This window comes from Trifolium pratense, linkage group LG7 (assembly GCF_020283565.1).
Source record: "Trifolium pratense cultivar HEN17-A07 linkage group LG7, ARS_RC_1.1, whole genome shotgun sequence".
In the NCBI taxonomy this organism is placed as follows: Eukaryota; Viridiplantae; Streptophyta; class Magnoliopsida; order Fabales; family Fabaceae; genus Trifolium; species Trifolium pratense.
The window spans coordinates 58,306,151-58,328,124 of NC_060065.1; the positions used below are offsets into that span (position 1 = coordinate 58,306,151).

At 33.9% G+C, this 21,974-nt stretch overlaps 2 protein-coding genes across 4 annotated transcripts; one reads left to right on the top strand and one right to left on the bottom strand.

Moving 5' to 3' along the window:
• The first annotated feature begins 207 nt into the window (after positions 1 to 207).
• Positions 208 to 4,202, top strand: LOC123899861 (receptor-like protein kinase). The gene is made up of 2 exons (XM_045951109.1): positions 208 to 3,390; positions 3,482 to 4,202. The coding sequence occupies exons 1-2, from the start codon at positions 495 to 497 to the stop codon at positions 3,829 to 3,831; spliced, it is 3,246 nt and encodes a 1,081-aa protein (XP_045807065.1). The 5' UTR covers positions 208 to 494; the 3' UTR covers positions 3,832 to 4,202.
• Positions 4,203 to 4,480: 278 nt separating this feature from the next.
• On the bottom strand, positions 4,481 to 20,976 carry LOC123899860 (calcium-transporting ATPase 9, plasma membrane-type-like). 3 transcript variants are annotated; one of them, XM_045951105.1, is made up of 33 exons: positions 19,408 to 20,976; positions 19,204 to 19,320; positions 19,081 to 19,120; positions 17,070 to 17,188; positions 16,848 to 16,979; positions 16,663 to 16,752; positions 16,107 to 16,176; positions 15,438 to 15,508; positions 15,271 to 15,354; positions 15,112 to 15,189; positions 14,961 to 15,032; positions 13,933 to 14,016; positions 13,736 to 13,818; positions 13,535 to 13,643; positions 13,385 to 13,440; positions 13,224 to 13,266; positions 13,039 to 13,122; positions 12,128 to 12,265; positions 11,837 to 11,902; positions 11,639 to 11,737; positions 11,278 to 11,388; positions 10,799 to 10,966; positions 10,414 to 10,473; positions 10,063 to 10,227; positions 9,812 to 9,928; positions 7,886 to 7,984; positions 7,027 to 7,164; positions 6,832 to 6,932; positions 6,195 to 6,240; positions 5,962 to 6,090; positions 5,341 to 5,448; positions 5,168 to 5,259; positions 4,481 to 4,953 (listed from the first exon to the last, which is right to left on the bottom strand). In XM_045951105.1, exons 1-33 carry the CDS (start codon positions 19,603 to 19,605, stop codon positions 4,848 to 4,850), a joined length of 3,273 nt encoding a protein of 1,090 aa, XP_045807061.1. In that variant the 5' UTR covers positions 19,606 to 20,976; the 3' UTR covers positions 4,481 to 4,847. The 3 variants fall into 3 exon arrangements, with proteins under 3 accessions (XP_045807061.1, XP_045807063.1, XP_045807064.1); XM_045951107.1 differs by lacking the exon at positions 7,027 to 7,164 and having other exon boundaries at positions 4,501 to 4,953; XM_045951108.1 differs by lacking the exons at positions 19,081 to 19,120; positions 19,204 to 19,320; positions 19,408 to 20,976 and adding an exon at positions 17,404 to 17,714 and having other exon boundaries at positions 4,501 to 4,953.
• Between the last annotated feature and the right edge of the window lie 998 nt (positions 20,977 to 21,974).

The window sequence follows — 21,974 nt, forward strand, 5'->3', positions numbered from 1 at the left end:
TTCCATGACTCATTCACTTACTCAGTCCAAGCTCTTTGTTTCCCACCTGACCTGACCTGACCTGACCTGAGCTGAACCAGTTAAAACCAGGGTTAGTGGAAGAATAACTCCAAACAGGTAATTATCAAAGAATTAAAACTAGTTAAATTGAGAAAGTGAAATGGGGTATGGAAGGATTAAAGACAAAAATATAGTAAATAAATAAATAATAAAAGAAGAAAAAGCAGAGTCAGTCAAGAGAAGTTGATTGTGAATGTGAATGCGTGTGAAGTAGTAAGTGTGAACTCAAGACTTTTTAAGCTCAACTCAACAGTACAGCTGCTAGTATTTAATGACCAAACAAACAAGCATATCAGCAAACCAATGGCAATGGAACAGATACAGACAAACACCACCGCTTCCTATTAACATTCCTCTCTTTGCTTTGCAACACAACACCACTCACTTGTTTCTTCTTTTGATTTGATCTCAACTTCAACCACCATTAACCAACCATGATGATGAGACTGTGCCTTCTCTTCTTGCATTTGTATTATTATTATTATTCCGTTTCTGCAGCACTCAACTCAGATGGGTTGGCACTCTTATCATTCATGTCTCACTGGACATATGTTCCTTCTTCCATAAACTCCACATGGATTCCATCTCATTCCACACCATGTTCATGGGAGGGTGTCCAATGCCACCCTAATACCCACCGTGTCATCTCTCTCAACCTTTCCTATCTTGACATTCCTGGTCAACTTGGACCTGAAATTGCTAATTGCACACAACTCAAACACTTAGACCTTACTTATAATTACTTTACCGGCCAAATACCTCACTCATTCAATAACCTTCATAAACTCACCTATCTCAGTCTTTCTACTAATCTTCTCACAGGTCCATTTCCCCATTTTTTGACTCAGTTCCCTCACCTTCTCCTTCTTGATCTCTCTTATAACCAATTCACCGGTTCCATTCCAACTAGTATAGGCAACATGACTCAACTTCGCTACTTGTATCTCAAATTTAACAACTTCTCCGGTACAATTCCTTCAACCATTGGGAACTGCACTCAACTGCAAGACTTGTTTTTGAACTATAATCACTTCCAGGGTGTCATTCCCCACACTCTCAATAATAATCTTGTTCGTTTTCATGTTGCCTACAATAAACTAACAGGTACTATTCCATTTGGTGGCTCTTCTGGTTGTCAAAATTTACTTTTTTTGGATATTTCATTCAATTTCTTTAGTGGAGGCATTCCCTCAGCCATTGGGAACTGTACTTCTTTATCACTATTTTCTGCTGTCAGATGTAACTTGGTTGGAACTATTCCATCCTCTATTGGTCTTCTAACCAAACTTTCCCTTCTAAACCTTCCTGAGAACCATTTGTCCGGAAAAATACCTCCTCAAATAGGTAACTGCAAGTCATTGAATAGTTTGCATTTGTATTCGAATCGACTTGATGGAAACATTCCAACTGAATTGGAAAAGCTGAGTGAACTGCAGGACCTTGAACTGTTTTCCAATCAATTGAGTGGTGAAATTCCACTTGGTATATGGAAGATTCAAAGTCTTGAGCATCTACTTGTGTATAATAATAGCCTTTCTGGGGAACTTCCTGTGGAGATGACAGAGCTCAAGAACCTCAAAAACATCTCCTTGTTTAACAACATGTTTTCTGGAGTCATACCTCAAAGCTTGGGAATTAATAGCACTTTGTTGCAGTTGGACTTTATAAATAACAAGTTCACAGGCAACCTCCCACCAAATCTTTGTTTTGGCAGAAAGTTAAGCGTTTTGAATATGGGAATCAATCAACTTCAAGGTAGCATACCTCGTGATATCGGAAGATGCACAACTCTAAGAAGGGTCATTCTTAAACAAAACAACTTTACTGGGCCTCTTCCTGATTTTGAAACCAATACCAATCTCTTATACATGGATATCACCAACAACAAAATCAATGGCTCAATTCCATCAAGTTTAGGAAACTGCAAAAATCTCACAGATTTAATTTTGCCCATGAACAAATTTAGCGGCCCAATACCATCAGAGATAGGAAACCTTGTGAACCTTAGGACTTTGATTCTTGCTCACAACAACTTAGAAGGTCCTTTGCCATTTCAGCTGTCAAACTGTACTAAAATGGACAAGTTTGACGTGGGATTTAATTTCCTAAATGGTTCTTTGCCGTCAAGTTTGCAGAGATGGACAAGGCTAAACACACTAATTTTGAGTGAGAATCGTTTTAGTGGCGGCATTCCAGCTTTCTTATCGGCATTTAGCCATATTTCTGAACTACAGCTTGGCGGCAATATGTTTGGAGGGAGGATTCCTAGATCGGTTGGGGCATTGCAGAATTTGATCTACGGGTTAAATCTAAGTTCTAATGGGCTGATAGGAGACATACCTGTGGAAATTGGAAAACTGAAAACTTTGCAAATGTTGGATCTGTCTCAGAACAATTTGACAGGAAGCATACAAGTTCTTGATGAACTCCCATCATTGGTTCAAATCAATATTTCATATAATTCTTTTCAGGGTCTCATACCAAAGAGTCTAATGAAGCTGCTTAATTCTCCCTTGTCATCATTTTTGGGGAATCCTGGGCTATGTATCAGTTGTTCACCATCCGATGGTTTGGTTTGCACCAAAAGCAGCCATCTAAAACCATGTGATAACAAAACAGTGAAACAAAAAGGCCTCAGCAAAACTGCAATTGTGATGATAGCTTTAGGATCCTCAATATTTGTTGTTTTTCTGTTGATGGGATTAGTATATATCTTTGTTTATAGCAGAAAATCTAAGCAGCAGGTCCATATTACTGATAATGGTGGTCCTTCGTCCCTTTTTAACAAAGTCCTGAAGGCTACATCGAACCTCAGTGATCAGTATATTATTGGAAGGGGAGCCCATGGAGTTGTTTATAAAGCCCTTGTAAGTCAAGACAAAGCTTTTGCTGTAAAGAAGCTAGCATTTGCTGCCAGCAAAGGTAAGAACATGAGCATGATCAGAGAAATTCAAACCCTTGGACAAGTTAGGCATCGAAATCTTGTTAAATTGGAAGAGTTTTGGTTTGGACAAGATTATGGTCTAATTCTGTACAAATACATGCCAAATGGAAGCCTTTATGATGTATTGCATGAAAAGAAACCAACACCATCCTTAGAGTGGAATGTCCGGTATAAGATAGCTGTTGGAATTGCTCATGGGTTGTCTTATCTCCATTATGACTGTGATCCTCCCATAGTGCACCGAGATATCAAACCAAACAACATACTTTTAGACTCTGATATGGAGCCTCACATTGCTGACTTTGGTATTGCCAAACTTTTGGACCAGTCTTCTACATCAAATCCTTCCTTATATGTGCCGGGCACAATTGGTTATATTGCGCCAGGTAACTAACTAACTAACTGCTGATTGGATTTTTCTTTTCTTTGCAATATTCTCATATGGATGATTAATATGTTTATATTGGCCTGTGACAGAGAATGCTTATACAACAACAAGTAGTAGGGAGTGTGACGTGTACAGCTATGGGGTAGTTTTGCTTGAGCTGATAACCAGGAAGAAGGTAGTAGATCCATTATTTATGGAGGGTACTGATATAGTGGGCTGGGTTAGATTGTTGTGGAGTGAAACAGGAGAAATTAACCAAATTGTTGATTCAAGCCTTGTAAATGAATGTCTAGATACCAATATAATGGAAAATGTTACTAAAGTGCTTATGCTGGCTTTGAGATGTACTGAGAAGGATCCACACAAGAGGCCCACAATGACAGATGTTACCAAGCAATTATCAGATTCTAATCCACAGAAAATAAGTATGAAGGGCTAGTTTTTCAAAAGGTTTCTAACTTGTATCTATGCTCATGATATGGTATTGATAGGGATATGGATATCCCTTTTGTTGTACTGTGATTGCTTCAAATTTTGTTGGATGGCTCTTTATCTTGTGAATACTATCATAATCCTATAAGCTTTTGTTGAAACATGTTGTGATCTTGAGCTGAGATAATCTTTATTATTACCCTGTTTTTTCCCAATCAAAGCAGAAAATCTCATTAGGGTATACCACTAGAAAGTAGAAACTGCAGATATGTAAAATCCATATCCATTGGCCATTGCGCGTCAAAGTGATATACTACTGTAAAATTTTTAAACTGGCAAGTTTATAAACATGTTTGTTAATTAAAAAAATCCAAACAAAAAACATGAGAAATTTCAAAACAATGGTTATGCATGACGAATACTGTATTTGTTGATATGAATATAAATGTTCTGTGACACGACGTTAGTATAGAAGATACAAAAAATTTCAAAGTAGAAAATTATTTCATCGATATGTGAAACCAAATAAATCTTAGTCATAATTTTACTTCTAATATTATGAATACATGCACATCATTTTTTTTTTTTTGTCTTTCTAATACTAACACAGCACGCAGTTGTAAGAGTCTCTGCATTAAGAAATTAGGTTTATATGATTTAATAAATTGTACTTCTATTTTGTCAAAAAATATTATCAGCATTGTGCTTAGTATTAGGATCCATTAGCAGCATTGTGCTTAGTATTGGTATTGTCCACTTTGACATATATTTGTAACTTGTCTAAACACAATTGCCATATATGCTGAATATACAGTATATTACAGTCTAAAAATGATATGATTGCTACATGTTGAATATACAGTATCTTACAATCTAAAAATGATATAATTGCTATATATGTTGAATATACAGTATGTTACAAATTCTAGAAAGAAGACCCGGCTCAGCTCAGGGATATGTACGGTTACACGTCTGTCAGTCGTTAGTTTACTATGAATTGCTGGTTATAAGTTTGGCAACCCATTATGCAGTCCTAGATTTCTTCAAGCGCCTAAACACCTTCAAGACGCATCGTGACAATGGTGTTTTGGGAACTGGAATTAATTTTCCAAGTATTGCAAGTGGCCAGCTGTTGAAAGGCAAAATCAGCCGGTTAGTACTCAGGGCCAGGGCCAACATATGAAGCTCCTAAATGGATTGCAAACTTGCATATAGAATTTTTTAAGTTTTTTCACATAATAATATTGCTAAGATATACTGAGAGGGAAGAATGATCATCAATTTGTGATTGTAAAAATATTCTCAATATGGATAATCAACCTGCTGCAGTTGAGTGTACTAACCTGAACAGCCCAATACAAAGACAAGCAAGCCACTGCATCGAATTAAGCCTCACTGTCGTTGTGAACTTCCCAAGGAACTCGATGATGATTATCTATCAATTAAACAAAACGTCACAGGTGCACTCAAAATGTTGCCAACTGAGAAAATAAATAAAAGAATGATGCCTATTTACCTGAAGTATAAAGGTCATTCCAACAATTCCCATGAAGAGACGGTTCTTAGTCACTCCCTTGAAGACATTCATTCCTTCCGGCTTTCGAGCATTGAATTCATTGAATATCTATCAATTGAAACATTATAATACTGTTAAATAAGAATTTGATGAACTCACTCGACTATAAACATTTTTGCAATTGTATAGGGGGAGAATACCACTTTATGATTCCATGCCTTATTAGATATCTAATAGTGGGATTGAATGAAATGAAATGAAGTTACCATTTCATCATATGGATATTTTTATGAAAGAATATAGAAGAAAATAAAAACCAGATTCCACCCCTTTCATTCAAATTTAGGAGGGCAATGGATAAAATGAGATGTAATACAATCCATAATGTTTCATCTTATTTCATTCTTTGTAAAGAATCCAAACAATGGAGCCTACAATGATTCCATTTCATTTTACTCCATTAATTTCTTTTTATCAATCCAAACATAGAATAAGAGATTCAGGTAGGTGAGGGAATAAAGAGGGGTTTAATCCATCAATCCCTGACAAAACCCAATTACCCAATAATAAGCAAGGGCATGACCAAATATCTATCTCATATTTTCATTAACATGTACTAACTTGGCACAGGACGAATGCGTTGAAAATTAAAGTATTCTTCACTTGTAAGGTATGAGTCCTAGAATCTTGACGTAGAATACTTTCACCACCAAAGTTAAGAACCAGAAGAACAATCACTTGATAAAGAGCCTACAATGCCAAATTAATTATCGTTAAATAGTAGGATCTGAAGTTCCCTCTGCTTCCATTTCAATGATTTTAAAGGTGTCTATAAGGAGTAAAATATATTTTACCTGTACGAACAAGTTCCTCCACATGATATTCGTTATAAGAGGTTCCCTGAAAGCCAAACATAACATCATATTAAAATTGTGCAAATAAAGGTCAAGTCAAAGCCCAAATCAACTATAAGCTCAGTCAGTAGGTGCCTCTATTATAGAGAAATTACCACTATTTAAAATTCGGTTGATTGAATAAACATAAAAGTGGAAGGAATTTCACAAAAAACGTGAGGAAAAATAATGCAGTTTACTAAAAATAAAGATGAAGACACAAGGGGGCACATTGGAAACTCATATTTTCACATGCTTTATTGGTATGACGAAGAACAGTGAGTTTGTTTCTTCTCACTCATTTTCATGCATTTTGGAAATAAAGAGTGCAAGGAATCATGGAGAATGGTCAGATTTTTCTGTGATGTACTTCATTGGACTATTACATACTTAAATACTTTGTCACTACCAATACTATTTTATGGGGAAGAAAGATTGTTTCTTTGTCTTCTCTGTGAAAAACTCATTATGTTTAACAGAGCAATCAGTAAGTGACAGATTTGTGGGTTTTTCTTTTATGCCCGCCAGCACCATGCAGGTCCAAGATTACTATTAAGCTTAAGCTGCAAACATAGTGAGGAAGCCAATCAATCCAAACCTTCGGCCAACTGGTGATCTGTGCATAAGGCTGTCAGTCGGTGGCTCGGTAGCCAGAGCAAGTGCCCCAAGTGTGTCCATAATAAGGTTAACCCACAGAAGCTGTACCAAGAAAATGTATTCAGAAACCAATAGCTACAGATTGGTAAATGTATATCATACACATAACACAACTCAACAAAAGAGGGTGAGGTACCTGTACTGCATTTAAAGGAACCTCACCGGCAGATACCGCTGCCACAACATTTATAACAAGAGCAGCAACATTTACAGTGAGTTGGAACTGAATAAATTTCTGAATATTTGCATAAACAGAACGACCCCAGCGAACAACCTATTCAAAGTGAACTACATGTCTTAGACAATTTACACCTTTTTTTTTACCAAAATGATGTAACATGTGGAGAAATATGGAGTAAAAGCAATTACTAAATTGGGGGAAATTGTGAATGACAATCTGGACTTTCCTTTTTATTTTTCTTTTTAAAAAGACTGGGAGTTGTAATTAATTAGTATCGAAAAAGTGCAAATCACAAGTTATATACATACGACTTCCCATTTTTATTTGTTTAAAAATATTAAAGGTGCGGCTGTGTCACTTTTTGGTGCTCCAGGTCCATTGATCCAAGCACAACTCCAAGCTCAAATTTTGAACAAATTGTATCGAAACTGGGAATGGAGAACACCTATTCGCTAAATTGAGGGTTAGTTTTTGAAATATCAAGATTCATGTATGTTTCCCATTCGAATTAGGAACAGTTTAAGTCTTAGGTTGTATGTTTAGATTCGTGTACTTAGGGAGTTTAGGAAGTTGCACTTATAATTATTTCTTCTTATAAACATAACATGTAATTAATTACCAAGTGTATATAAGGATCATGGTTGCTGAGTTGCTTTACTCACTCAAGCATAATCAGAAAATTTTGTTTCTTATAAGAACTGCAAAAGAAATGCATGTGACTTTTACTTGTGCATGTGAAGTGGTGTACCGATTGCAGACACATAAAAGAAAAAAAACTACTTTACTACTGATGCTAAACTGAATAACTAATTACCTTTACTACTGATGCAAAGTTATCATCCAAGATTATAATATCTGAGCTTTCTTTTGCAACTTCAGTTCCTTGGATACCCATAGAAAGACCAATATCTGCCTAAAATGCAAAATAGTAAAACAAGATATCAACTATAATAAGAGCAATAGTATAATTGCAGAAATTTTGTGAGCCCGATTTAAGTAATTTGGTGATTTGTATTTTAGCATGTCGACATATATTTGAATTTGAATGAAGTGATGTTTTTTTAGGTGAACCGTAAATCACCTATAAGATATATCTCTTAACTGTCCGCCAAATGTGTCAAATCCTTTTGGTATATGAATTTTTTTGTAATAAATATTCTCTATTATAGTTTATATTGTAATATGAATTTATATCTTTTTTGGAATAAGATACGATGAAATCTCCTCATCAAGTATATGATTTGGTTGACCTTTATAATAGGAAATAGTTGTCTATCTTTTTATGACCATACACTGCGAGACAAAATATTTCTTCAAAACCAATGTCTTTATTTTCCTTACATCATTTATATAATTTAAGCCTTATACCCCGATCTCGAGCTACTCTCTTTAGATTTAAGTTAGTACACCCAATTGTTTTCAAGGCTTGTTTCCCCTTTAGCAGCTCAGTGAGATGATGTGTATGATTCTTATGCAAAAATTGCATCTCCTCTTGCATAGAGTTCACTCATTCTTCCATATCATTGTTAGCAGTAGCTTCTCCATAGCTTTGAGTTTCTCTTTTTTTTTATGTGTTGCATATTCATTGAAAAATATCCAGTAGATGGATGTCTCTGTCTAGTTTATCTTCGTAGTTGATGTTTTCTAATAGGTTTTGCCATAACAGTTGTATATTATTAGTCTTTGTTGATCGCTATACCAAACTAACCAAACTTGTGTTTGAATACATCATCAACTTCATTATGATTGGTCTTGACAGCTTTTACCCCTAAATCAGCATGGCGTATCATAGGGGGTGGCCTCTGATTACAACTACTGTTTGACCTTTGACTAAGTTTTCTCATACTGTTTGGAACATTTAGTTGCCCAATCCTCAAAAAATATAACATCTCTACTTCTAAAACTCTTGTTCGACAAGGTCCCAAATTGCTAATCAAAGTTGTACCTTCGAGACCCAAGGTAAATAGACCTTTTGGTCTCTGCATCAAACACAAATTTTTTTGACGCGAAACACAAATTATTCATAAAATGAGTGGTATTTTTCCTTTACAAGCAAGTGCTTATCAGTTTTCATAATATGTCATTGCGCCTGTGGTGTTTGTTTATTGTTCCCGTTTACAAGGATCTCTAGTCCCTTGTCACTTATATGCCTAGTCTACTATGTCATAACTCCATGTTTGAGTCATCATGTGCACATTAGCCTCACCTTTGCATTATGCATAATCTGTTCAGTAATGGGCCAAGCAACAAACAATAAAGAGTGAACATACCACCATATATTTAATAAAAACCATAAGGCTTTTCTATATATGCATATTCTCTTATTATATCATCTTCATTTAGCTTATTTTGAGCTAACGTGTACTTTTTCATCACACACACTTGGCAGACAGTTAGGCTTCCCCACATGTTGAAGTCACTGAGTAGTGAGTACTATGCTTTATCTCCAAAAAGCAATAGCTCTCCCTCGAGGTATAGCCTCTCCGGGTACTTTCATCTCTAGATACCAAGCGGTTAGTTAACACTATTTTGTTAAATATAGAATTTAAGAATTAAACTTCAATAAAATTCAAATGTAATCTTAAAAAACATTGTATTTTTACCATAAAAAACATAATTAAAATAAATTAACAAAAATGCATTGAAAAAACTGTAATATTTCTTTACACTAGTATCAAGTAACGTATTTAATCTTTGAAATTTTCAATCTGAAAACTGTACATCCAAGAAATATACAGACCTCATGAAGAGCAGGGGCATCATTAGTTCCATCTCCTGTGACAGCAACAACTTCACCTCCTTTACGTAGTGCTTGCACAAGCAAAAGCTTGTCATTTGGAGATGATCTTCCCATCACCTATATATATTTTGAAAATCAAAAGTACAGGCAATCAAACCCTCTGTATAAGATAAATTATCAGTTGATGAGTAACACTCTCGAGTACATACAGCTAATGAATATAATGAGAAATCAAAATAAAAGAATCATACAGTTATTTTCTTAGCAACTTCTTCCCTTTCCTTTTCAGAGAATTGACGGAATGTCTTTCCTTCAATTACATTTGGCTCGACTGCATCTTCAGTTGAAACCAGTATTCCACACTCCAAAGCTATTGCTTTTGCTGTTTGAGGATTGTCCCCAGTAACCATGCGTACCTATGGATTCACAGTTCACACACATGCAATGTGTTGAGATCCCTTAATTTTACATTTTGGAGAAATACTCATGCAAGTTATGAAGTCAAAAGCCATGTTTCAACACTGTCCTTAATGATTTCAATGAACTGCAATCTAAATATGATGATATCTAGTTGTTTGATTCGAACAATCTTAAAACTTTACCTTAACACCAGCCTCAGTACATAATCTCACAGCTTCTTTGACTCCAGGGCGGCAAGGATCCTGATCATTCAGATAAATGTGTGTTAGAAGGATCGTACAGGGTTATTTTGAAAGCATAGGGACAACGTGAGTTCCAGAGCACGATACTTAACAACACCATATTTGGCACTAAAGAATAATTTCAACCTCACAATTTGTAATTCATTACAATTTGTGGTATTTAAAACTTTATTAGTATTATTCAACAAAAAAAAAACTTTATTAGTATATACCTACCATAACGGTTAACGATTTAAGACTAAATCGTTCAGAAAGTTGCAATTTATGGGTGGGAAACAAATTTGTAACAACACATTACAAGTGGAAAAAAAAAATTGTGTTTTACCTTTATTCCAACAATAGCAACCAAAACAAGCTCGTGTTCGGGTAAGGTCCACTGGTCTAAATCCTCCTCCTTAGATGGAATTTTGTCCGATTCATATGATCTGTATGCAATAGCAACACAACGCAAGCTCTGAGCAGCCATGTCATCAATTGCCTTCTTGAAGAATGCCTGAAGATTATTAAAGGAATATTACACATGTAGGAAAGTGCTGAAAATATTATGAAATGCTATCACTTGCTATGTTAGGTAAAAGAAAAGTAATACTGATATATAATTGCATACGATCAGAGTAACTTGACACAACACTATAGCCTCATCGATATGAATAAATTGATTAGGTGGTAGCCTTGTGTTTCGGTGTTTAAATTTGGGTTAGCTATCAACCAAAAGAAAATATTTTTCATATTTCCACTTTGTTCAGTTCAATGATATTAATTCCCTCAACAAACTTTCTACAACTTGAATCTGCTATTCTTAACCTTCTCTTCTTCAATAGATTGCCGGTGACCATCTGAATCAAGATATTGGGTACATGTTCCTAGAACTATCTCAGCAGCTCCTTTCCAATGTATATGCACTCCAGAGTCCGCCTGCCAAGAAGATTACAACAAACGTTTCTTGATTAGCATATGAAACAGGATGGAAACAACATCCAACTGATATACATGATTCCCTAAATAAGCAAAAATGAAAAACAAAATACACTTCTGGAAACTAAATTTGTTCAAAAGTGAGAGCAAAAATATCAAAAGCACAATTGGGTGGATATTTGTCTCATAAAAGTTATGGAATACAATAAATCAAATGATGATTTGGTAAACAATGTTATCAAGTGAATACCAGTTTCACAGCAACACCACCTCGCTTTTTCTCAGAATTAAAGGGGAAGACATGGATAATCTTTGTACTTGATCTGATAAGTTCAAAATTCATTCCCAACTGCCACAAGGATTCAATAAGTTTAGCTTCAAAATCAATACATTAATTAAGGAAGAGAGAAGAAAATAAAAAATAAAGGAAAAAGAACAGGAAGGGAACCTTCAGAGCCCATGATAGAATTGCCTTCTCTGTAGGAGATCCTGAAACCTCTGTCTCTCCACCATCCTATCAAAGCAAATAAAGTCACAGAGAGCAATGCTAGTAATTCTATGATTCAAGCATTCATGAAATAAGAATCACAAGAATCAAGATTCTCAAATAACAAACCATAAGAAACTGTTTGTGTTGGACGGCAACAAGATCTTTTATTGGGGTAATCTAGTGCCAAATATCATAACATGATGTGGATATATAGTTGTTAAAATTAATAAGTAGAAATGCAAGACATACCTTAGGGACAAAAATATTGCCTGTTGTATTTTGCGCTATGCCTTCATTTATCAGAGATAAAACTTCTGAATGCAATTTTGACGAGTCATCTGGTGGATTTAATTTCTTCCTCCCAACATATGCCTCAACTACAGTCATCTACAATTCCAATATATAAGCCACTGTCACATCCTAATAATTCAAGGATTCTAAACAAATGAAAGACAGAATGCATACAGCAAGGACCATGGAGTTTGGCAGAATAAACAAATAACTTGTAAACCTATTAGATAGATTATGCATGTAACAATATTGTGGACATTGTTAACTCGATTGTACTCATTCGGAAATGGGTGAGGTTTAATCATTTACTATGTCACCTTTCTCTTATACCTATGTGTTTGCACCTTTGATGTGACCAAAAGAAAAAGTAAAGTTGGAAATGTTGTCCACACAAGAATGGGTCTATCAAATAATTGAATCCATTCATTGACCAGCTGATCTGTTATGAGTTTCTTATCTATTTCTTCATATTATATTTAAATAAATCAGGTTTTTAAATTAGGCCTAACACATACCTATAAAACCAGTTTGTAAGGTGGGGGGTGTCACTCTTTATAAACTCATTTCAGGTCTTATATTTATTGTATAGGTGTTAGAAACTCTTTATAAACTCATATCATGTAAATAGAGTTAGTATCTTCTATATTTATTTTTTGTAATCTTTACTTTGAGTCTATATATAAAATTGTCTTCGCTGTGAAGTTCAGACACACGATTTTACCATATGTCTCATTTTCACTCTCTTTCAACAAAATCCGATACCAATGTGAGCTGCATCAATTAAATAACTCTTGAAGCTTCACAAACAAAAATCTAAATTATGGCATAACTCCTCTTAGATTATCCAATCCTCCGATCACGGAACCCACCTGGTTTAAGGTCAAAGTTCCAGTTTTATCGCTGCAAATTGTCGTAGCAGATCCCATGGTTTCGCAAGCTGACAACCTTCGTACCTGTACCATTGTTAGAAAATATTTTAACGCTAAATATGTCAAATTGTAGCAAAAATTACAAGAATACTGGGATGACTGTTGGAGAATAATAAGATACTTACCAAGGCTTTGTCTGCCATCATCTTCCGCATCGAGTATGCCAGGCTGTCATCAGAGTGGTTGAGATTATAAATTACAGAGATTAGAATAAACAACATCAATCAGCTTAGTTTTGGCTACATCTTGTGTTGTACATCGAAATAAACTAGCAACATGTACTCACGTTAAGGTAACTGCTAAAGGTAGACCTTCTGGCACTGCAACAACCACAATTGTTACCTGCGTGGCTCTATATTTAGTTGAGAAAAACTATTACAAAAAATTAAAGAAGAAAAAAACAATGTAATTAACATAAGTTCGAATTCACACTTACTGCAATGGTAAAAATTTTGATGCTCGCATCTACAGCATCGCTGATGCTAGTCTCTCCAGCAACAAATTGAACTTTTCCATCTAAATCTTTCGTATTGCCAGAAAAGTATCTAACATTCCAAAGTCATTACACAGATAATCAAAGTTGCCATCAAGCTTCCATTAATAAGTTAGTACATCCAATAGAGCAATCTATGTTTACCTTCCCAAGAGGACTACAAGAACAGCTGCAGCTACAGTAAGCCCAACGATACCAATAAAAGTTGCTACTCCATTCAATCGTACCTATTAAATACCAACGAAAACAAGGTTATCACATAAATGGTGTAGGTTTATTTAAGGTACAGCCAAAGCAACAGCCTTTTCCTTCTTTGTTTTGGATAGGGCAGGGGAAACAACCTGTAATGGAGTCTCTTCTCCAGTATCCTCTGAGATAGTTGCCATCAACAATCCCCACTCAGTATTTATACCAACACTAGTTACCTACAAAGGGAAGGATAAAATGTGTCAGGGTAGAAGCATTGTAAAAGGATTTTTTACTTGTTCTTAAATACCATAAAACAAGCTTTTGACGCGTAGCAGGATTGGTTTGAAGTGAACAAGGTGCAGCAACAATATGATCAGCCGTGGGTTCACAGCGAGGCTCGTTGGGAGAGACCAAGTGATGGGTGGCTAAAGTGTAATGTTGATGCTGGTTTCTTCGCGAGAAAGGGTATAATTTCTACTGTGTGCGTGTTTCGAACCAGCAATGGTGTTCTCATGCGAGCACAATCCCAGTGGTATCAACTGCAGGCTTCAAGGGTGAAAGTTCGGCTATGCTTGATGCAGTCCATCTAGCTAGGCAGCAAGGGTTTAATTTTGTTTTATTTTTGAAAGTGATTCCCAAACTTCAGTTAAATCTATTAGTTCTAATAGTTTGGGAGTGTCAGAGTTTAGTTCCCTTGTTTCTAGTATTAGAGAAATTTTATCTGTGTTTTCTAATTTTGAGGTCAAGTTTGTTAGACTACAAGCGAATATGATTGCTCACTCGTTAACGAGGGCAGCCATTTCTAGGACTAGTCACAAGGTGTTTGAGAATGATCCTCCTTTGTATTGAACATTTATTGATTAATGATATGCAGTAAGTTTATTTGAGTAAAAAAAAGTACCATAAAAACAAAAACAACAAAGTCTTTTCCTGCCAATTAAGAAACGTTCACAATCAAATAACACAATGATGTCATATAGTGATTAGTAAGTCATTTTTAAAGATAAACTACGGAAAAAAATATATTAGCATTCATGTGGCTAAAGAGCATAATGCAGAAACAAACTTTATAAATCAGAAACCTTTTGCACTATAAATATTCAAACACTAAAAACAATTATGCCGTTGCTCATTAAAATAACAAGCAGACTAGCGGAGAGAATATAATTTCATATTATACCAGCATAGAACCAACTCCATCTGCTACTTTGCAACCTGACATTAAAAATGGTGCTTTTTGATCCTTGTGAACCTACAGAACACTCGTTGCTTAAAATTCAATACGGATTAAAAACTAGTAATTAGGTCAATCGAATATATGAACAACATACAATCTTGCTTTCACCAGTCATACTGGATTCATCAATGGCAAGTGAGTGACCAGTAATTAAAACTCCGTCAGCCGGAACCTGATATATCAATAGAGTAATTAACGTAGAACAAAAATATTTAATTACCGAAGAAAGAAACTGAGATTTACAGAAATTCACCTGATCTCCTATTTTAAGGGGCAGTACATCACCAACAACAATTTCAAATATCGATATTTTTATTGTTCTACCACCTCTTATGGCCTGTAGCGAGTTCATGAGTACATGATCGATCAGTTCAACTTCCACATGATGTTATCTTTTAATAATATAATAATGCTACACACCTCCAGTTGTATATTTTGTTTTTCTGCGTTCAAGTTCTGAAACTGAAGAGATTGCCGATAATCACTGACAGCTGACAGACAAAAAGATAAAAGTAACAGCATAAAGTTAATATAAATAAATTAAGAACTTTCCTAATCTCTGCCTTAGGAATTTTAATATTCTTTATAAATAAATCGTATCAGTCATTTAAATTAGATGTATTAAGTTTTTCCTTCTCAAAACATAAATGATTATGATTATATTTCACATTTAGTAGTTTTATCTCAATTTTTTAATAATACCATGCATACTTTTTGAAATTTCGTAGACTAGTACAACTTATACCAGAGTAATTAATAGACAATTTTCCAAAACTCTAATCTAACAGTCTCTTATGCTTAGCTTAAGAAAATTCTTATATACTCTTATAGTTTATACAGACTAAAACATTTTTCCATGTTCTATGTACTAAACTATAGAGTGTAGAGTTAGTTAAAAAACGACAATTAAAAAGGAACAGATGGAGTAACTTAGTTTACATGATTCAATAATTGATATAGAGTATAAACTATCAATCCTTGTATATCAAACTTGAATTATCAACATGTCCTATGATTTCTTCTACACCAATTATCAAGAGTAAATACATATCTATTCATCAAAATGAAAGAAAATGTTGATTCCATTACCTGTAACTACAATGACAAGTAAAACTGCAAAAGCAATGCTTCCTCCATCATACCATCCTTCTTCCAAACCCTGGCCATTTCAAATAAAGATAAAGCTAAAATCTTCAAGGAAGAATATATAATTAAGTAGAATGAAAAAATAAATTGCAATGAAACCAAGCGCTGTCAAAACCTAGAATTAAAGAAAAATTACAATGAAACCAAGCACTGACAAGACAGAAAGAGAATGCAAAAATCCCAAAATAAACACATAAAATATAGAAATAAACACATAAAATATAGAAATAACAAAATGAAAATAAAACAAAGAAATTGAATATCTATTTTGTGAACAAAATGCAATGAATTCACTTTTTATTGTTATGTGTATGCAGTGTGCCTAGCTTAACAATGACAGAATTCAGTTAAGATTTTCGTTTAAGCCTCACACAGCATAAGTATCAAACACGTGTAGACCTAATTTCTCAATTATTAAGCTTCCTATACTCCCACAAAACCAAGGGACCTATTAATGCTCAAATTACTGTTGTGATTGATGAGGAGTAGTGAATCACACCTCTGTTTTTATTCCAAGCACTAATGATACTGCTGCTGCTATAATCAATATTATAAGGGTCAGATCTTGCCAAGCTTCCCATAGAAACCTCTGTAAAACAACTGTAAATAATTAGTACCGGCAGAGGAACTAATTCAACAATGCTAACTTTTTTTTTTTAAAAGAAAATTAAAAATATCACATACCCATAAACTTCTACCCTTTTTCCGAGGATATGTATTAGTTCCAAATGCATTTTTCCTCCTTGATAGATCAACGTCATCTCCACTAATCCCTTTATCCAGATCTGATTTTAGAGAATCTGATAAGCCTTTAACCTGAATAAGGACATCACTATATTATAGTATTAGCAAATAAGATGGCTTCAACAAAATATGACATACAAAATTATGTTGAAGTAGACTTACCCCTCCATATTGTTGTAAAGCAGAAATATTTTGATTCTTGGACATTGAAACAAGTTGTTCGAGTCCAACTGCATAGTCACCACCTGCAGTTGTGGGTGCCACTGATGTACTTCTTGTTACTGCAATTCAAAATATTAATTTAAACATGTTATAAGCAATTTAAAAAGCTCATCACAGCTCAAAATAACTAGGTTTCAGTGAACATAGTTATACAAATTTAGATTTGTTTATAAATATAAACCAAAAAAGTAAAGGAACAATCGTTGTTAACATAAACAGAAACTAATTAAGGGATAGAACCAAGATTCAATTTTTAAGAGTATAGAACAAATACCAGCTAGGACCTAAAAACAGGTCATATTACATTAACTCTATAATGGTGATTGGTGGATGACTTTCACTGGTTATGCAGATACAGCCTGCTGCTAGTACTGATCTCTAAATGACATGACTTTTTATAGCTTTCCAAGTGGCAAGTTTAAGAAAAATGGAAATAAACTGAATGCAGCTGCTGAAAAGGCGTGCATCGAGGCCAATGTGTTGTATAGTTTGGATTTTATGTTAGCAGTTGACAACAATCAATGCTGCCTTGTTTGTGATGAACTCTGGCTGTGCTCTATTTATTGCACAAACTTGCCATTTTAGAAAGGTGGGCAAAGGACATGTTAATACTAGGGGTGTGCAAAAAATTTGGTTATCCTTAACTAAATTACTAACCAATCCATATCCAATTTTAGTTTGTAAAATCCATTTAAAAAAAAACCACACCACTCCAATAATAAAACACCAATTATAAACCATAACCACATTTTGTAATTTGGTTTGGAATTGGTTTGAAAATTTAGGCCCAATAGCTAATTCAGGCCCAATATTCAATTTTTTAAAATTCTTTATTATATAATAAAATAATTAATTAAAAGAGGGGTGGAGGACCGGTGGTCAACCGGCGGTCAACGCCGGACCGCCGGCGGCCGGTGCGGCGGCGCTCCGGTGGCGAGCGGCGGCGGGCGGCGATTTTCCGGCAATCTTCGGCGAACTTCCGGCGACCGGTGCGGTGGTTGGTGGTGGTTGGCGGCGGCGCTCCGGCGGCCGGCCACCGTCAGCCACCCTTTAATATTTAATTATTTTTTATTTAACAAAATTTATTTATTTTAAAAATAATTATAAAAAACAGATTTTTGATGGTTTTATTTTTTTAAAAAAATCTATATTTTAATTATTTTGGGCTTAAAAAAATCTGTTTTGTTGGGCTTAGTTTGAAATATGTTTGGGCTTAGAAAAAAAACTTTTATGAATTGATTATAAACCAATAATTCATAAAATTAAAGAAAAATTATGTTTTTTTTTATAAACAATAATTATTAAGTATGTTCTTTTAATCAATTAAACAAAAAAAAATTGGCTTAATTATTGTAAAAAAAAAAGTTTAAATATATAGGAATTAAAAGTTATAATAATGCATTTTTTAAAAAAATAAAAAATAAAATAAAATTTAAGATGAATCGGTTATAAATAAGTAACCTATTTTTTATTATAAACCGGTTATAAATTGGTTTCGAACCGATTATAAACCATATCCAACTTAGTTTTGCAAAATAACCAATTTTTCATTAAAATGGTTTTGGTTCTAAACCAAAACCATAAATATGGTTTGGTGTGGTATGGTTTTTAAACCATGCACACCCCTAGTTAATACTACTAAGAAAGGTATTATTGTAGGAATGAGGTTTTGGAAGGTATTAGAATTTTGTGTTGGGCCTAACTCAATCTTACAAAACCGGCCGGCTTCTAAGGTCACGACTAACTCTACTTATAAAATATGTTTAGGCCATCTTTCATCCAATGTGGAACCCCTATACCATTTTAGAATGTTGGGTTGGACCTAACTCAGTTTTACAAAATCTCAGGCTTGTAAGATGAGAACTGTCTTTACTTATATATATATATAATAAATAAACAGTGAGAAGAGAAAGATTGTGGAAGTTTATAAGAAAATAATAAGTATACATACCTAGTTCGCGTTCACCGGCCAATCTGAAAAGCAAAGCTGCCTAATAAAAGAGTTGATGATGGATTAGAAAATAAGGTTAAAGCATTGATATTATTAATAATAATATATAATAATAATTATTACTCTGATGACTAGTGCATGAGCTCTGATCATGCTTTTCTTTTGCTCTTTCTCCTCTTCCTTTTTCAAGTCGAGAGTATATCTAAAACGCCTGGACGCATTGAGCACAAATGCTGCTTGCTGCAAATAAATAAATGAATAGATATTGGGATATTAATGGAATGAATGAAGAAAACAGAATGAATGAATGAATGAATGACTGCTTACTCGCCAACGCTTGAGGGTTTGGGGAGGAGCATTCTTGGTTTGAGTAATGTTGAAAGGATCGTCGGGATCAACGAGGAGGTCGTCGTCATCCTCGTTAGCAGAGAGGCCGTGAGGGTGAGTGCTGCTGGCAATGGTGACGGTGAGGAGTCCATTGGAGGACGAAGTTGAACCGCGTGATGTTGTATCCGTCGTTGTCATGTTGTTGTTTGTTATAATGCTAATATTGCTTCTTCTTCTTCCTCAATCAATCAATGAATCAATCAATGAATGAATCCCTCCCTAATCCTCGCTCTCATCATGCATGCAAATTGCAATTGCAATTTCAAATCCAAATGTAATAATTAATCGGAATCATCATCACAAACAACGCAACACAATCTCCCTCCCATTTTTCTCAAAGCATTGCCTATTATTGGCCAATGCTATTATTAATTGCTGGAAGAATGTTAGTTAACTAATTAATATTAATACTCTCTTTTCTTTTGTATTTCATTATCCAAATATAGAAACAATACAAACAAACACCATCTACATTTGCTTATTGAATCAAATCTATCGATGCATCATTATCATGATAGATATTATGCCTAATAACTAGGCACACGCTTGCGGTCGTTCATTCATTTATTTTTTATTTTTCATTTTCTTTCCCCTATCATTTTAGGGAGAAAAATTGTTCATGTGTCAAATTTTAAGTAGCCGACAGGATCAAAAGGATGTATGGTATTTGATCTAAGTTTTCTCCTTATTTTATTTGTGAAGTTTTTTTTTTTTTTTTTACAGAAGTATGTATTTGTAAAGTTTTTTTATTTTTTGTTGACGATGTATATGTAAAGTGACATGATTAAACAAAATGGGTTAAATAAAATTTTGGCTTTTCAAAATATCTCACAAGTTTGGTGTCTGACATGATTTTTGGTTCTTTACTAAATTAACGGGTATACTTTTCATATTTTTTTAACAATTTTTTTTAATCTAATTTATAATATTATAAAAATCTCTTTCATAAAAATTTAGAAAGATAGAATGATTCAATGTAAAATAATTTTTTTAGAGATCAAAACGTGTTATCTGCTTGTCTCAAAAAAAAAACTTGTTATCTGCTCTTCATAATTTTAGATTCTAGAACTCAAACTAGGTGTTTCTGCCCTGATCTCTAAGAAGTTAGTACATAATACTTTATAAATAATGTAATCCCATGCTTTATCTCATGCTAGTTCTCGCAGTATTACTACTATTGTTATGAATGAAATGACATAAATTTTCTTACGTAAAAAAGAAAAATGTCATCAATCGCACAAGACGGGCAGATTTAGTTAGGATCCATCAAAATGAGATATGTTTAAGATAGCTATTCAAACTTAATTCGTCAAGAACATTTAATAAAATTGCAACTACATATTTAAAGACGATGAAGATGAAGTAATTAGTTAACTCATCCATAATCTTATTTGTGTTTGATTTATGTTTATGTTATTGTCATTGTTGTTGATCTTATCATGCTTTTTAATTTTCACCCAATTCGAATTATACAACTCAAAAACACGCTTTGAGTACTAGAACTCGAGAGATATTTTTTATTTTTAAATATATTTTTGTTTCTTATTTTTGGTTCCTAGTAATATTCTAAGCTTAATCCTTACATAATTTTTATTAGGCAAATGCTAAATAGTGCCCCCGGGGCACTCTTTAAGCCCTTAAATAGTAAGTTTTTTATAGAATTTTTATCGGAATGCGTAAAGTCAACGCATTGGAAATTGTAGTGTTTAACTTTTTGAATAAAAAGTTTCTTTAAATGGAATGCTTAAAGAGTGCCCCGGGGGCACTCGTTAGCAAGACCCTTTTTATTATATTCTCACTTCCTATTAAGTTTTTCTTGCACATAGTTTTTTTTGTTTGGTTTATAATGAGTTGGGGATCGAACCCAGGAACTATAGCATACTATCCAAACCCCTCACTACTAAACCAAACCTAGTTGCTTTGCACATAGTTTAGTCATACTAAAATTAAATTTGTTTAATTATCATTAAACACTTAATTTTTTGAATAATTTTTTGCTTGGATGTTCCAAATATCATATATCATATAAAGTTTATACACTAAAAATTGGAATTTTTCAACACAAGAATTAAATATGAATTTTGTAAACGGTAAAACTTCAAAATAAAAATAATGAAAATCATAACTTAGAAATCAAATTTTGAGCTCAATTTTGTAGAGGAACGATTTTTTATGTTCTAAAAATATCTACGAAAAAAATCATTAAAAAATATACATTGACTTAACAATATTGACTAAAACTAAGTGCAAAATAATTTTCTAGGACTAAAAATATAACAAAACTTAAGTAAAGACTAAACTATAGTAAAGTTATCATTTTGTAAGAATAAAAAACATATTTAACCCTAATTGAAATTCCAACATTGACTAGTAAAAATCTGCACTATATTAAATACAAATATGGACATGTAATTATCAATAATGACATCAAGTAGTTCCAACCTCCTCCCGATCGCAGTTACGGAGGATCGAACCATGATCCTCCCTACCAAGTTCAGCACCAATCA